Genomic DNA, 16,455 nt, shown 5'->3' on the forward strand with positions numbered 1-16,455 from the left:
TGTTGTTCACTGCCTGGGGCTGGTAAGGACTTTCCCCCCTCCTGCTGCTACAAGTATCAGGGGGTGGGGGGGTTTACCTTCCTCAGAGGCATTGGGTGTTGGCTGCAGCCAGGGCTGAAGACTGACAGGGATGTGCCAATGCTCCTGCTGGGACTAAAACTTGGAAGAGAGGGTCTGCTCACGGTCAGCTCAAATGCCATAACTGGGATCAGGAAGTAACTTTATCCCACAGTCAGACTGGTACAGACCGGGATTTTTGCCTTCCTCCTTAGTGGGAGGTATGGCCATCTTCCTTGGATCTCTCAAGCATATTTTAACAACCTTTACAGCAGGAGGACATTGGCCACTGTTGTCCCTATACCTTTACCTATGGCAGGTCAAGGTGTTATGTCCTGTGGTTGTGTCAGGATTCACTACGGTTTTGCTAATACGTTAGACAATGAATTTGTATAGAATAGCTTGGATAGGAACGATCCGGCATCAGGGAGCAAATCGGCTCCTGCTCCTGCCTTAGGCAGGGGGTCAGACCTGATGATCTGTTTAGGTCCCTTCCGACCCCAAGTACTACAATGCTATGACCTCTGGGGGTCCTCCTTCCAGCTCTACTTTTCTACGATAAGGTTTTCATTAGCCCAAAGTATTGCACAGCAGAAGCTCATGTTCAGAACTTTATCCACAAGCCCTTTCCAGCATTGCTACTTGTCCTCCAGTCTACAAACATAAGAACACAAAACTGGAAAGTGCTCCTCCTCCCCTCAAAGTCATCATACAACCCCCTGCATCTGCAGGTAAATCAATTGTCCAGAAGAGTCCACAAGAATATTTACTGCAAACTCATTGGTACACCACACCCACAAATTGTGCATGTGTGCAGCATTTATAAATTTAAAAAAAAAACCTACATGGCTCTAAAGAGAAGAAGATAATGTTTTCCCAGTGCAGTAGCAGAAAATTAGTATGGAGTAAAGAATGTAGGCCATATTTAGCCTAGGCGCATTACTGTATTTTTAGCTGTGCTGAAATTCTGCATTTCCAGCAACACACCCATTGCTCCATGGAACATTTATCTGACCTTTTTCAGGAATTCCCGGATCTTCTCTGTATCTTTGGCAGCATAAATGTGCCACAGAGCTCCAGGTTTCTCTCGGCTTTCAGTAAAGCGCTTAATTGTCAACTCATCCGAGTCACCGTCTTGTATGGTTTTAAGTACTTCTGTCAGAGATGAGAGAGAGAGAGACAGAACAGACACTTACCACAAGGGCTCTGCTTCCTGCCACACATGACCCCAATGAACAAAAGTTTTACCTTCTTCCTGATTAACCTGCCCTCTGGGTATGCCCACATAAACCATAACATTGGCTGCATCTGAGACATCTAAGTGGAGGTTTGTTGTGCCATATTTTCTATCTTCTGGAGTTATTAAACCTGAAAAGTTGAAGCAAATGAAATGGATCAGTGATCCAAGAAAGAAGCATGCACCACAGAAAGCAGCACTATTTGAAAAGCCAGGGTAGGCATTTAGAGTACATTTAACCTGACTGAAGCATTACAAAAGGTTTCCAGTACCCTGACTGAAGTGTTGCCCCACTATTGACTTATAAAATGCAGGCTTCAGAATTGGCTTACAGCCTACCACATTGTAGCCGTTTGCATCCACAGCTGACTTTGCTATGGCATACAGAAGTCAGGCACAAGATGTGCCAGGACAGTGTTTCTACAGTTATGTAGGCAGGGGAAATTCACCAAGCTCAGCCAAACAAGCCACAGCTGCTTCATGCAGGAGTAATGCCACATCTGCAAGGTATCATGTGCTGATTAATTAGCATAGCAGAAAGTTGACTGATGCAGTCACTCAGCAGTGCTAATTAGCCAGCCCACAGTGCCTTGTGGAGCCACTGCTTCCAAATTAAAAGGCTGCCTTGCCTGCAGAAGTTGCAGTGTGCTTCAGAGCTGCTGCTAGACATGATGAATTCCCTGTATAAAAGATCTGTGATGATTCAGACTGGTCTAATTCTCAGACAATCCCTGTTCATGCTGCATAAGGCAGTTGAACTATCAACAATCATATTAAAAGTAAATAAGAGTCAAGCATCCAACAGAAGCATGCTTGAAAAATAAATTTTTCTATTCTTCAAGTTGCTGCATGCACATGGGTGAAGATCAGAAAAGATTTCAGGGAGAGTTAAAAGGAAGATATGGATCAAAGAAAGAGATCCTGAAAGATGGAGCAGAAGTAGCACAGAGCTGTGGGACAGTAACAAAGTACATGGATAAGATATTGGAAGCGCAGCAGACTGAGTTCATGAATTACAGGACAAGTGTTACTAGCTTAAATGCAAGACAATAGAAGATCTACATGAAGTATATTCAACTAACTATTTCTGAGAACTGCTGGGGCTCCCAACCAAACAATTTATTCCCTTGGTCAGCTCACCAAGATCACGACGACTCTACATCAGTGGCTCCCAACCTTTTTTTGCTGTGACCCTAAATCCAGGTCGTGACCCCTGCCGCTGACTCACTCATGCCTGGTTGTGCCAGCAGAGCCCAGGCCAGGCTGGGATTGTGGAGAGCAGCAGCGCGAGTTGGATGGACCGTGCACCGGGAGAGCCCCGCAGGCAGGAGGGGTGGGGTGAGGGGCAGACCCCTGCAACCCTGATTTGGGTCGTGCCCCAAGGTTGGGAGCCTCTGCTCTACATAATTCTGAAGGCAGTAATTACTAGAACACACAAAGTGCAGGCTACAGAATTTAAAAAAAAAAAAAATTATTACTTACCATATGCATTGTACATTTTAGGACCCAAATCTGGTCGAACAAAATAGTTAGGAAGTCTCGAGGCAAGGTTGAGTTTGCCGCCCCTTCTAGTGTATTCTGGCAGTGGAATGTTATTCATCAAGTCATCAAATCTGCAACAGAACAAATACAATTCACGCTAAATAACAATATGGAAACCCACAGGTCAAATAAAAAGAGGGAAAGAAAATGTTTACTGTAATCAAAGTCTTGCATTACCACATATAGGGTCCCTTTACATGAGCACAGAGACCGCTCCAATGCGCTAGAATTCTCAATTAATCGAGTCTGCTTTGAGCATGGCAATTGCTGCTCCCCAGCAGCCTCCTGCATCTCCTGTATCAGCATCCCCATGCTCATTGAACGAGCTTTAGTTGAAATGCCCCACTGCCATTTTTAAGTGCAGGGACACTGATGCAGGAGATGTGGCAATGCTTTAATTAGAGTGGCTCTTGGAGCTGCTCTAATTAAAGCACCACCCTCCCCACCTCTGGGAGGAGCATGTAAAAGTGCCCAGTTATCCATGTCTAACAATGAAAGAAAAGGAGAAACAAGACATGAGAATGGGACAGATGTAATAGCTGGATTTAGTACATTAATTGTTCTACTGAAATATGCGGAAGCCTCTCATATCAACTATTTGTCCAATTTTCTAAACGCATGCAATTTTGGTGAAGACTTCTCAAATTTAACCCAGTTTAGGTTTGTCAAAACAAAACTTTACAGAACAAGCTGTGTTTTAGACTAAAGGTTATCACCCTACTGCACCAAGAGCTGACATCATTTGAAAACTCATTCAAGAAGCTCACTGCATACTTGCGAAACTTGCATCTCACACCCAGCCATCTCACAGAAACAAGTGAAGTTTGACTGTATTACGGATCACTATTCAAAGCTGAAGTGGATGTTTCAAAATGGACAGCATTTAAGTACTCTTATTTGGCTGATGTACCAAATACAAGTAGTTACTACCCATTGCCCCAGTCCTCCATACATGCAAAGTTCATACCGAGACGGCATCATGTCTCTGAAGTCTTCACCTGGAGGCCAGTCCTTCAGCTTCAACACCATTGGCTCTCCTTCTTCCGTCTTAAGGCGACCTAACATTAAGAGTTGACAGTATCAGTTTCCTGCAATTTGTAAGTCTTATACTAAAAATGGTTTGTCTTAGACCCCATCAGTTGCAATTTAGCTTCAAGAAATCAATGCCCACTTCAGCCTTACAAACAGCTTCTCAATCTGCTTGGCTAAAGAACTGGTTAGAAATTAATTATTCAGTACCCCGTGCTGGAGTTTCTTACCCCCACTCTGTTCCTGCCCCCTTAAGAATAAGTGTTTTAAGAAGGCTCTCTCCAGATGGGGACAGAGGAGGAAGGTGGACAGGTAACAGGAATATGTTAAAGCCAAAAAACACAGTTCTCCTGGGAAATATTTCTGTTCTCTTTGAAGTAACCTCTTTCCCACTTGTCTAGCAAGCAACATAACCCTCCAGAAGATGGCATAAGGAGCTCCAGTTAATCCAGATTTGCATAACTACCCTCCCAAGGCAAACCAACCAGGGGAGCAGAGAAGCAAACAGAACAGTTTGCAAGCAATTTGCAGGTCAGTTTGCCACCCCTTTTTGAAGGTGAGCCTGAAAGGTAAGATCCTTTTTTAAAATGTAATTAGGACTAACCTACAGTTATTTTAGCAGCCAAAATTCAGCAGCTAGACCAAGACTTAAGCCCCTTGTTTAACCAGAGTCCAGAGCAAGGGGGAGCTTGCTTGGAAACTCTCTTTCATTCCTTCACTGTATGCTTGCTGAGAGGAAAGAGGCTGCAGGGAAAAAGGAACCCTTCAGATGAGGGAACAGCAAACAGGGCAGCTACAGAGGAGTTTGCTAGGGAAGATCTTATTTGGTAAGAGAAGCAAGAAGTAAGAGGCAACAGATTAAAAGACCCAGAGACATGTCAATCCCAGACCCACTGCTACTTCCAGCTCTTTCTCTGCTTCCAACTGTGAGGTGTCTGTCCAGACAGGACTGCAGGCCATTGAGGCTTCCACCCAGGTCCTGCTTTGGTGCTGTGCAGACCGCAGCTTGCCAATTCCTTTCCATGTCAGGCAGGTGGGGGAGTGCCTACAATGCAAGCGGTGCATTCTGGTGGTGTCCCTCAGGGAGAAGGCAGCAAGGCTCTGAAGCATCCTCCACCATGACAACTTCATCAATTCCATGCTGGAGGAAACCTCTAGGACTGTGGAGGATGGACTGCCTGAGGTGCTGCTAGAAAAGGAAGAGGGCAGGGACTCCCAGGAAGCAGGAGCTGGAAGCAAGTAGCAGTCATTCCCATGTACAATGGTTTGCCCAGAGAGCATATATGGAGTGCTAGCAGCAGAGGAGGAGGGGAGCATTCCAGTGGTGGAAGAGAGCAGGCCAGGAGTCTCCAAGGTGGCAAGGATCAAGACCACTACTCCAAAGATGAAGCTTGGAGGGATCCACCTGCTGGCCTGACCTGTTGTCTAGAGAAGCCTCCTGCCTGCCTGGAGCCTGGATCCAAGATGTCATGGAAGGACCACCAAGACTTGTCCAACACTCTGACTACTACCCTATGCTGCTCATCCATGTGGGCACCAATGATACTGCCAGGGATGACCCCGAGCGGATGAAGAGTGACTCCAAGGCTGGGTGAAGGGGAGGGGGGCACAGGTGTTTTCCTCAATCCTTCCAGTCAAGGGGAAGGACCCTGGTAGGAGCAGATGCATCCTGAAAATCAATGCATGGAGGCTCAGGTGGTGTTCCCAGCAGGGATTTGGCTTCTTCAACCATGGGATGTTGTTCCAATGATTACTAGGAAGAGATGGGATCCACCTGATGAAGAGAGGGAAGAGCATCTTTGCAGACAGGCTCGCTAACCTAGTGAGGAAGGATTTACACAAGGTTCACAGGGGGATGGAAAACAAAGCTCTGAGGTAAGTGGGGGAATGGAGGACCTGGAAGAAGAGGAAGCAGAAGCCGGCTGTAAGGGAGACTTTAGTCTTCCTGATAAAGTGGGGCAATTGGCTAGTCACCTCAGGTGCCTGTACACAAATGCGAGAAGCCTGGGAAACAAGCAGGAAGAACTGGAAGTCCTCGTGCAGTAGAGGAACTATGACGTGATTGGAATAAAGAGACTTGGTGGCAGCTCATGTGACTGAAGCACCATCATGTATGGGTACAAACTGTTCAGGAATAACAGGCAAGGGAGAAGAGAAGGAGGAGTTGCACTGTATGCAAGACAGCTGTGTGATTGCTCAGAGGTCCAGTATGAAACCTGGAAATAGGCCTGTTGAAAGTCTCTGGGTTAAGGTTAGCGGGAACAACAACAATAAGGCTGGTGTTGTGGTGGGTGTGTGCTACAGGCCACCAAATGAGGAGGCTGAGGTACATGAGGCTCTCTTTAGAGAAACAGCAAAGTTTCCCAGTGATAGGCCCTGGTTCTCATGGGGGACTTCAATCACCCTGACATCTGCTGGCAGGACAACACAGCAGTGCACAGGAAATCCAAGAAGTTTTTGGAGAGTATTGGGGACAACTTCCTGCTGCAAGTGTTGGAGACATTAAACTAGGTGTGACAGCCAAAACCAGAGGGATTAATAAGCAATATATATGTGCTTCTTAGAAGCATTTGGTATTTTGCCTAAACAGATAATATTAGTTAATATGAAGCTTGTAAGTTTGTAAACTGCAAATGTAACTTATCTGTCATAAGTTTAACCAAAATGATAAAATTAACTGTTTGTGGAACTGACTGGGCCCCATAGGCAAAGCTGTGGATGTGAGATTAGCTGATCTAACAGTTTCTTCTCAGGGTTCAGCTTTGACGATAAAAAAACTGGATCCAACTGCCTGGCACACCCAACTCATTCCAGGAAAGCATCCCAAGAAAGTATATTCAAATGAAACCTAAAAGGGGTTGGGCTTAGGCAGAGCAATGTCAATTTCAAACCTAAAGGTGCTGCAACATAATTTGCTTATTGGATAAACCCGAGTCTGGGTAGTAACCTTTTATGATAATTTTTGACACCTTTCAATCCCATAGGGTAACAGCTATTGGGCAAAACCATGAGTGGCTCTAAAGCCAACAGATTAGCAACTAGGTATAAAAGCACATGCATCAGATAACCAACAGGAAGGAGGAAACAAAATGGTCATTTCTGTTCCACGCCCAGACCCTGGACTCCCGGTGTGAGTGAGGATCGGATCCTGATCAAGGGACCTTCCCCAGTAATCCCTCTGACAGCGTTGATTGGGGATGCCTGACTTCACTGGAATCACCTGATGCCTACTTGGCATTGAGGGACTATCAATAAGTTGCCAACCCATGTCTGTCTATCTGTGGTTTTGAACAGCCCAGTGGCTAATACCCTTGCAGTGCCCAGTTGGCCTGTGACTGAATTGATCTATTTATCTGTTGTTATCATCTGTTATTTACTATTAGCTCTTTAATACTGCATCATCTGCTTATCACATTTATCTTTCTGTTAACTGTTGTGCATGTGTAAGCTATAATAAATTTGCCTTTACTCCACTCCCAACTCTGCCTCCTTGATCCAAAACTGAACCAAACTGCCCAGTTGGCCTGCGACAGAATTGATACACTCACAGTGCCCAGCTGGCCTGTGACACTACGAGCCATGCTTTTTTTGACCTACTGTTCACAAACAAGGAAGAATTGGTGAGGGATGCAGAAGTAGATGGCAAGTTGGGCAGCAGTGACCACCAGATGACTGAGTTCAGGATCCTGACAAAAAGAAGAGCAGCAGAGCATGGACCCTGGACTTCAGAAAAGTAGACCGATTCCCTCAGAGGACTTACAGAAGGCCAGTCCAAAGGGGAAGGGAGTCCAGGAGACCTGGCTGTATTTTAAAGAAACCTTACTGAAGGCAAAGGAAGAAACCATCCCAATGTGCAGGAAGATTAGCGAGTGTGGCAAGTGACTAGCTTGGCTTAGCAGAGAACTCTTTGGTGAGCTTAAACACAAAAAGGAAGCTTACACGAAGTGGAATCTTAGACAAACTAGGGTGAAGTATAAAAATATTGCTCGGGCATGCAGGGATGAAGTCAGGAAGGCCAAAATGCAACTAGAGTTGCAGTTAGCAAGGGATGTGAAGGGGAACAAGAAGAGTTTCCACAAGTGTCAGCAACAAGAGGAAAGTCAGGGAAAGTGTGGGTCCCTTACTAAATGGGGGAGGCAACCTAGTGACAGATCTGAAGAAAAGGCTCAATGTCTTTTTCACCCCAGTCTTCACAGGCAAGGTCAGCTCCCAGACTACTGCACCAGGAAGCAGAGTTTGGGGAAGAGGTAAGCAGCTCTCAGTGGCAAAAGAACAGGTTAGGGACTGTTTAAAAAAGCTGAACATGTACAAGTCCACGGGGCTAGATGCAACACATCTATGGGTGCTGAGGGTGTTGGCTGATGTGACTGCAGAGCTGCTGGCCATTATCTTTGAAAACTCATGGCAAATTGGGGGAGGTTACAGATGGTTGGAAAAGGGCAAATATAGTGACCATCTTTAAGACAGGGAAAAGGGAGGATCCAGGGAATGATAGACTTGTCAGTCTCACCTCAGTCCCCAGAAAAATCACTGAGCAGGTCTTGGCTCTGTGGATGCTCAGAAAGTCAGCGCATATACTGTATCTTGACTTTAACAAGACTTTTGGTAGTCTCCCACAGCATTCTTGCAAGCAAGATGAAGAAATATGGGTTGGATGAATGGACTGTAAGATGGAAAGAAAGCTGGCTGGATTGCCAGGATCCACAGGTAGTAGTCAATGGCTCAATGTCTAGTTGGCAGCTGGTATCAAGCAGAGTGCCCCAAGGGGTCAGTCCTGGGGCTGGTTTTGCTCTGTATCTTCATCAATGATCTGGAAGATGGGATGGAGTGCACCCTCAGCAAGTTCATAGATGACACCAAGCCGGTAGGTATAGCAGATATGCAGTAGGGTAGGGCTAGGATTCAGAGTGACCTAGACAAATCAGAGGATTGGACCAAAAGAAATTTCATGAGGTTCAAGAAGGGCAAGTTCAAAGTCCTGCACTTAGGGTGGAAGAATCCCATGCGCTGGGACAGGCTGAGGGCCGACTGGCTAAGAAGCAGCTCTACAGAAGAGGACCTGGGGGTTATAGTGGATAATAAGATGGATATCAGTCAGCAGTGCGCCCTTGTTGCCAAGAAGGCTAACGGCATACTGGTTGCATTAGTAGAAGCGTTGCCAGCTGATCGAAGGTAGTGCTTATTCTCCTCTATCCTGCACTGCTGAGGCCACATCTGGAGTACTGTGTCCAGTTTTGGGCCCCCCACTACAGAAAGGACGTGAACAAGTTGGAAAGAGTCCAGCAGAGAGCAATTAAAATGATTAGGGCATTGGGGCACATGACTTATAAGGAGAGGCTATGGGAACTGCGTTTATTTAGTCTGTAGAAGAGAAGACTGAGGGGGGTATTTGATAGCAGCCTTCAACTACTTGGGGTGGGGGGTTCAAAAAAAGATGGAGATGGACTCTCCCCAGTGGTGACAGATGACAGAACAAGGAGCAATGGTCTCAAGTTGCAGCAAGGGAAGTTTAAGTTGGGTATCAAGAAAAACCTCTCACCAAGATGGGAAGCACTGGAACAGGTTACCTAGAGAGGTGGTGGAATCTCCATCTTGGAGGTTTTTAAGACCTGGCTCAACAAAGCCCTGGCTGGGATGATCTAGTTGGGGATGGTCCTGCTTTGAGCTGGGGATCAAACTAGATGAGCTCCTGGAGGTCCCTTCCAACTCATTTTCTATGATAAACATCAGCTCTAGGGACCAAGCTGAGGGAGCTGCATGCAGAGCATTTTAGCTCTTGTAGAGCATACGGAGCCCTGGGGCACTGACACCCCGCTGGCATTTAACAATACCAGCCTAATCCACTCTGTGCACCAAACAGAACTGCATTCCCTTTGCACTGGTCCCTAGGGCAGGTCTACACCACTAGTACAAAGCTAGCGACTACTGTACTGACACTGGACACAATATGCCCCCTCTGTACTCACTGTCTCCCAACAAACTGAAAGCAGTGTAAGTGATTTACTGGTACATGCACAGCACCCACATTAAGCTCTCCAGAGAGGCAGGAACGCCCTCAGTGCTACACTACTTCTGAACTATAAGGTACAGCACTCCATACAGCCATAATGGAGTGCTTCAGACATGGCCTTTATTTAAAAAAAACAAAACAAAACCCAACAATGTCACTGGCTTTCTGAACAGTTTCAGGTCTTTGCCTAGAAGGCACGGCAGGTCTTCAGAGCTCTCCTGACACCTGGTGTTCAGAGTCCAGTGTCTGCTGCAGCAAACAGATGCCTCCCTTGCAGGAGGCACTTTTTAAATACTGATAAATCTGGACTGGCCAGTTCCACCTTGTCAGCGCTTAGACATGTTGCATTTCAGGTTCTACTCAACTAGTTGGGCAAACAACAAAAGGATGCTTTCATTGAGCTGGGGGAGTGCCCCAACTTCCTCGAAGTGCTTACCCAGAGAACCTCTGGGCTACTCTAAGACACCAGAATACAAAATTATTTAATGACACCTTTCCATCCTAGCACACAAGCTGAGGACTGCGAAAAAAAAATCACATCAGTGCACTTTGCTATGGAAAAATCCTCCTAGCATTCCAAGCCAGCCAGAGCAGATAACACAATCATATGTTCACAGAAAACTAGGGTTCGCAGGGACCTCCAGAGGTCATCTAGTCCAGTGCTTCTCAACCTTTTTGTACCAGGATCTATCTATAAACTTCAATGGCCAGTCCCAACCCAGTACCCCTCAGTCCTGACCTGCTACCCCCAGGGCCCAGCCCCCACAGCATATGGGGCAGTGGGTGGGCATGTGGGGCAAGCAGCCCTTTGCACGCTGAAACTCTGCCAGCCTGCAAGGGAAAAGCCACAGTTTCCCACATCTATCTCCTTTAAAAGAAACCCCATTTTTAAAGTTTGTTCATGACCCTTTCATACATTCTTGTGACCCACAGGTTGAAAAACCCTGATCTAGCTTATCCCACCACAAGTAAAGGGTCCAAACACATACATTTATACCAGTGTAATCTACTTTTGTACCAGCATAAAATGTGGAGCAGACATGGGACACCCAGCATTTTACCACTGTAAATCACTATTCTAGTGTAAAAATGTTACCCACTGGAAGAATCAGGAAGAACTATACACCAGTGTTTGGACCACGCATCTTCAAACTTGAGTCTGCCATTCCACAGCCCATTCTCAATGCCAACATGTTACTGCCAGCTCCCCCATCCAGTAGCAAGGTGCTCTGGATAGCTGTGTCTCTACAGGAAACAAACTACTATGGAGTTTACAACAGCAAACTGACCATTGTAAGTTGGTTTTATTCTTTCACCCAAAGCCTGCCAGTACAGATTAAAGCCAGCAGCAAAAATAGAAGTGCCCCTTTATCATGCTGTTAGCCAGCAGCACAACTACAGGTAGGTGGGTAGGGCACAAGTCCATGGGCACTAAGGAGGAGGGGGAAGAGATACCAAAATAGAGGCAGAGGGTCTGGCAGTAACCATAAAGGAACCCACATGGGGCTGGTGCCAGCTTACTTCCAGGAGAGGCCACTGCTGCAGGGGGAGGTGACAATGGTGTGGCCAACTGTGGTGGTGTGACAAATTAAGCCTAATTGTCTCCTTTTCCTTTTGCTGCCAAATTTTGGGTAATTAGCAAAACACACTGCCCAGTATAAATGCCAGTGATGCTAACCCCTGCAGGAGTGGCTTGCCCTGAATACCAGGTCCATCAGTCATGCCTCTGCTTTTAGTACCCTCTATACAACACAATAGCAAAGAAGGGAATTCATATTGCATACTTTGAATGTCTTCAAATCCATCCCAGAAGTCCCCTACTGTAGCTCCTGTGATAATTTCATTGGTTCTGCAGTTAACCAGATCTACTTCCTGCTGGCCAAATTCCTTTCTGAAGGACTCTGGTTTCCACAGCTCCGGGTTTAATTTGTGATGCACTCCAGACACCATTACAGGCTAACAAAAAAAAACCCACACATTAAAGGAAAATTAAAAATATTCTTTGTAAAGAGGTTTTACAAATTCAGTTGATTTTTAAAACAACATACATATTTAGGCAAAGCTTCAGAGTATAGAAATTACGACGACAAATGCTATAGACTATGCCAAATTTAATTTGGAAAAAAGACTATTTTTTCTTTTAGGGTGATAAATTGTTATCTTCTCTCAATTTTTTTCCTGGACACTGGTATTTTTAGAGTACAAGTGAGTAGGCATTGTTTAATTAGGTTGCTATGCTAGAATTATGTAGCATGTTCCTGTTTTCAGGGGTGTTGTTCACTTCCAAGAGAGAAGTTTAAATACTGTGCTGATTTAAGTGACACTCTCCATGCTGGAGGGAAACAGAGAAGACACCAGTAGCAACATCTTAATTCACTCCTATGTTGCCTCAGAAGACAGAAGCAGCAAACTTTTCAAAATACATTTAGACTCTTTCAAAGAAAAAGGTATTCTGTGAGACACAAGATGGTCACAGGGCAATGTCTGAGACCCTGCCTGCCAAGCAATCAGTTTTTCAGAAGACAGACCAAAGAGGTTCAAGCTCTCAGACTTGAGTCTGTGGCAAGTATTTTGGTATATAATCTACTCCCCAGTAACATGCACATAACATTAAAAGGAACTGTTGTAGTTGCTTATAAGCAATGGTACAAAGCCTTGTGATAGACAGCCAACATCTGGTCTAGGAAACCAAATCACAAAAGGGGCCACTAATCTATTTCAATAAGATGTATCAAAATAAAATGCACAGGATATTTTAATGGATAAATGAACTAAAAATTCTAAAGATCAAGGCATTTCATATTACTCAACGTACTTAACAGCCATATGACAGAGACAGTTAGGGATTATTATACCCACAATGCTTTCTGACAAAGCAGCAAAACTAAACAGAAAGGGTGAAGGGAAATACCAGTCACTGCCAGATGTTCAGCCTTGGTTCTGAGAAGTTGTAGGCTCTATGACGAGAAACTATTTCCTAAAGATCTTTCTGGTGACTAGTGCTCAGAGACCAGTGATTTTATTATTATAAAACCTAGGCAGGCAATACTACCCCTCTCTCCACAAGACGATCCCCCCCACCCCCGGTTCACTGGAAGAAACAGTACATTACTTTGACCTGGCTCTGCAACGTCTGTATAGATTGTAGATTGGGCACTTCACCGGGGCTTTTTGGTGCTTATATCTAACCGCTGATTGAATCATCTGTTAGATAAAAGTGCCAATAAATCCCCACTAAAGCACCTGATTATACAGAGGTTGGGCAAGCTGGGTCCAACTAATGCAGTACCTCTTCTAGGCATGTGCTAGGCTCAACACGGGGGCACACCAAGTATAAAGTAAAGCACTGGATTTTTTAAGGTCTGTAAGCAGCCAATGTGTATAAGACATTACCTGCCCCTGCTTCCAGCATTCCCTGAAGACATTCCAGTTGCTCTCGTTGTTGGGATCTTGGAGACACAGCAAGCGGTTATCACATAACCAATAGTGGGGAGTATCAAAGCCCATTATGGTAGGCTTTATAGTCAATCCTTGAGGCTTCTTAGGCACATCTGTAACTGTTCTATTTTGCACCAAAGAGGCAAAAATATCATCAAGGACCTTGGGTGTATTCTTGAGGCCATTCTCAGTCTGAATTTAGTAAGAGAAAAGGAAAAGATGTTAACATTTGCCTCAGTGCTGTCTTGCCACTTGTCAAAATGCTGTTTGTTCTGCAAAAAAAATGTAACACTGCAGTTGTGTTTTTGCCAACACATTTTTCACTTCCCAACCTTTTCACCTAAGCCTATACTTTGGGTAGGGAATAGAATATTCTTCTCTCAGAAGAATCCTAGGGCTGCATGGTAGTGGATTTGGTTGGGCTTCTGGCCTGCTCGACTAGGAAAACAGGCAGAGACCAGAAGTCCTGATACTGCTTATTTCAGTTACATGTTCTGAGTTAAGGAATTCTGTATGTCTTGTTTTGTCTTGATATATTACCCTGTGCATGTATGTTTTCTTTAAGTAAACCGTCTGTATGTAATTTACTATTGTTTCGTTTCTCCAAGCTCATATTTTTTTCTATTTCTTTGTCTTAAGTATAAATATGTTTGTAAACTTATAGAGTTTGAGAAATCCTTTGAAACAGACAAGAGGGTGATTCCCCTTGCTGTATGGAATTCTCCCCGTGATCACAGTATAGCCTTAAATAAAGAAAAGCTGGCTCTGTCAGTTCTGATTCAACCACAACGCAAAGTTCGATTTCTTCCACAGCTTGAATGGACCTCAAGAGGTCATTTGAATTGGGGTGGAAGATTCAACTAAGATGTGCTACTCCTAAACCTTCCCAATACATCTTAGTTTCCCTCTACAGTATTTTATCATAAGTAAAATTTGGATCTTAGTTCCACCTGGGCAAAGCTGCAGAAGTCCATGAGGTATGGCATCTAGCAAGGATTTATTTCTCTTACTGCATGGAAGTCAGTGAGGTTTCACTGGTGAAGCCCAGGGAGCTTTCAATCCACTATTTCAAAAGTAAGCATATTACACACACTTTATACCTGCATACATGGAGTTGAGCAGCCTACAATCCATGCTGTTTACTCAAGGAGATTGCCCTCAAGGAGAAGCCAAACGCAGATCTAGTTGAAGATTCCTTTGGAAAGCTCTCAGACACTGCCTGAATGCACATTAATCAGTGAATGGGCTGCATCTCTCAACTAGGGACTGTCTAGAAGCACTGCCTGGCTCAGAGTCCTTTACAAAGCAAGGATTAATGGCAGTGTGGGTCACTGGCTGTACTCCAGAAAGGCTGCAATGGGGGCCTGCAGTGTGAATGCATCTGACAGATAAACCTGATTCCTCCAACTAAATTATTCTTTCCTTGTTTATTTACTGTGGCACATGCCTTGTGAGATTAGAGCAGCACTGCTGGGGAAAACTGGAACATCTGGCTTCACAACCACAAGAGAAATGAAGTAATGCCAGAGTCCTGGGATACCTTTCCTCCGGAGGAGTTCAGTAGGTTCCGCAGGAAACCTGTGCTGTTGTTGCTGCTCACGGGAGTCAATATTGCACTGTTGAACGTCTGCAAGGCTGTTGTTGGCTTCGCAAATGTGGGGAGGGACTGAAGAGGTTTGTGTTCATTCTTTAAGGCAGAGGGCAGGACTTTCTCTGAAAAAGGGAAAAAGCCTCCACTGAAACAAGAATTGTTGTTTGAACCTATACAACTATGTGCCAGAATCTGAAGCCCTGTATTTAATATAAATGTAAATATATGCACCTTAAAAAGGTAGCCTGTTTCTTACATACTCTGTTGCCAAATTACAATACAGTTAGGTTCAATACAAGACACTTCTGCTTATGCCATTTTTAAAAAGTGCTAGTTAGTGTATAAAATAGAAATGAGTTCATTATTAACACCAGCAGATAGTCTTCCCATTACCAAAAGCCCAGGCTAGTAAAACAACATGACACTTAATACTTTTGCAAAATTGACTATGCTTCTGATCACTAAGATATGGCTGTCCAACTGGCAGCCCACAAGGGGTTGAAGTTTTGCCTCTACATCCCCGCCTCCCTTACCCCCTAGGCTCCCACTTGGCCTTCTCCATGACTGCACTAGCAACTAAGGTTTCTAAGTTTCCCCTTCCTTCCCTACTTGCCCAGAGGGCAAGGCAGCATGGCACAGCTCCCGGTTCTAGGGCAACCCAGGGCTAATGATGGTAGGCCACTTATTTTCTCAACCAGAGTACTGTGGCACCCTGAGGTGCCACTAGATCTTTTGAAGAGGTTTGACAGAAAGAATTTAGCACAGGCTCAGGTTTGTTCCTACCCAAGTGATCCCCCAGCCCCTCTGCAAAAAGGTACGCACTGTATTATATAAATTGGTCTTTGAAATTGGGTGCCACTCAGTTCACAAACCTACAGAGTAACTCGAGTCTAAAAGGTGCCTTGAGTCAATAAAACGTTGAGATTTGTATTTCCTGGGGAAGGAGGAATAAGGAAGGAAAAGCTATTCTCTTCCTCAAAACTGCAATTCATGTACTGTGCTAGATTAAGTTAGTTTAAAAAAAAAACTTGATTAAATTCCTCCTCCTGGACAGCTGTAGCCTACAGCATATAGTTTTCTGAAGTGTCCAAGAAAAAAATGTTTCTGAAAATGCCCAGAAGATGTAGAAGTCTAAATCACATTTCCAAAAACTGACTTGAATAAAATTTTCAAGATATGCCTAAGCAATAAAGATACCTCCACAAGACAATGAGTTGTTAGTTAGGGCTGGCCTTGTGAAACCCTTACCCCAGTAAGTAGGGACAGCTTTAGTAAATCCTGCTGATAGGACTAACTAAGTCATTAACTACTGATAGTAATGCAAGGCTTTTTTTCCTCACAACTTTACCTTTGTTTTCTTTATTCACATTTCCACTTGTTAAGCCAGCCAGCCAATTTAAGGAAGAAGTATTAACTGAAGAGACTAGTTTACTTCCAACCATTGGTTTTATAGGAGACTCACAGCTAGTACCTAGTGGGCCTAGGACAAAATTATTCAGATGTGTGGATTTTTCTCCAGGTACTAAATTCTGCAAAACAAAAGTGAAGACT

At 44.6% G+C, this 16,455-nt stretch overlaps 1 protein-coding gene across 1 annotated transcript in view; it reads right to left on the bottom strand.

Annotated features, from left to right (window-relative positions):
* KDM3A (lysine demethylase 3A) overlaps positions 1-16,455 on the bottom strand; it is a 49,405-nt gene that overhangs the window by 4,840 nt on the left and 28,110 nt on the right. The window contains exons 16-23 of the mRNA XM_090035335.1: positions 16,253-16,433; positions 14,854-15,026; positions 13,269-13,505; positions 11,660-11,831; positions 3,804-3,894; positions 2,777-2,907; positions 1,306-1,425; positions 1,073-1,212 (exon numbers count right to left, since the gene is read on the bottom strand). Of these exons, the coding sequence (XP_089891461.1) occupies positions 1,073-1,212; positions 1,306-1,425; positions 2,777-2,907; positions 3,804-3,894; positions 11,660-11,831; positions 13,269-13,505; positions 14,854-15,026; positions 16,253-16,433 (1,245 nt within the window). The remainder of the gene's footprint in view (positions 1-1,072; positions 1,213-1,305; positions 1,426-2,776; positions 2,908-3,803; positions 3,895-11,659; positions 11,832-13,268; positions 13,506-14,853; positions 15,027-16,252; positions 16,434-16,455) is intronic.

This window comes from Crocodylus siamensis, chromosome 2, assembly GCF_052110815.1.
Source record: "Crocodylus siamensis isolate JL-2025a chromosome 2, ASM5211081v1, whole genome shotgun sequence".
Lineage (NCBI taxonomy): Eukaryota > Metazoa > Chordata > Crocodylia > Crocodylidae > Crocodylus > Crocodylus siamensis.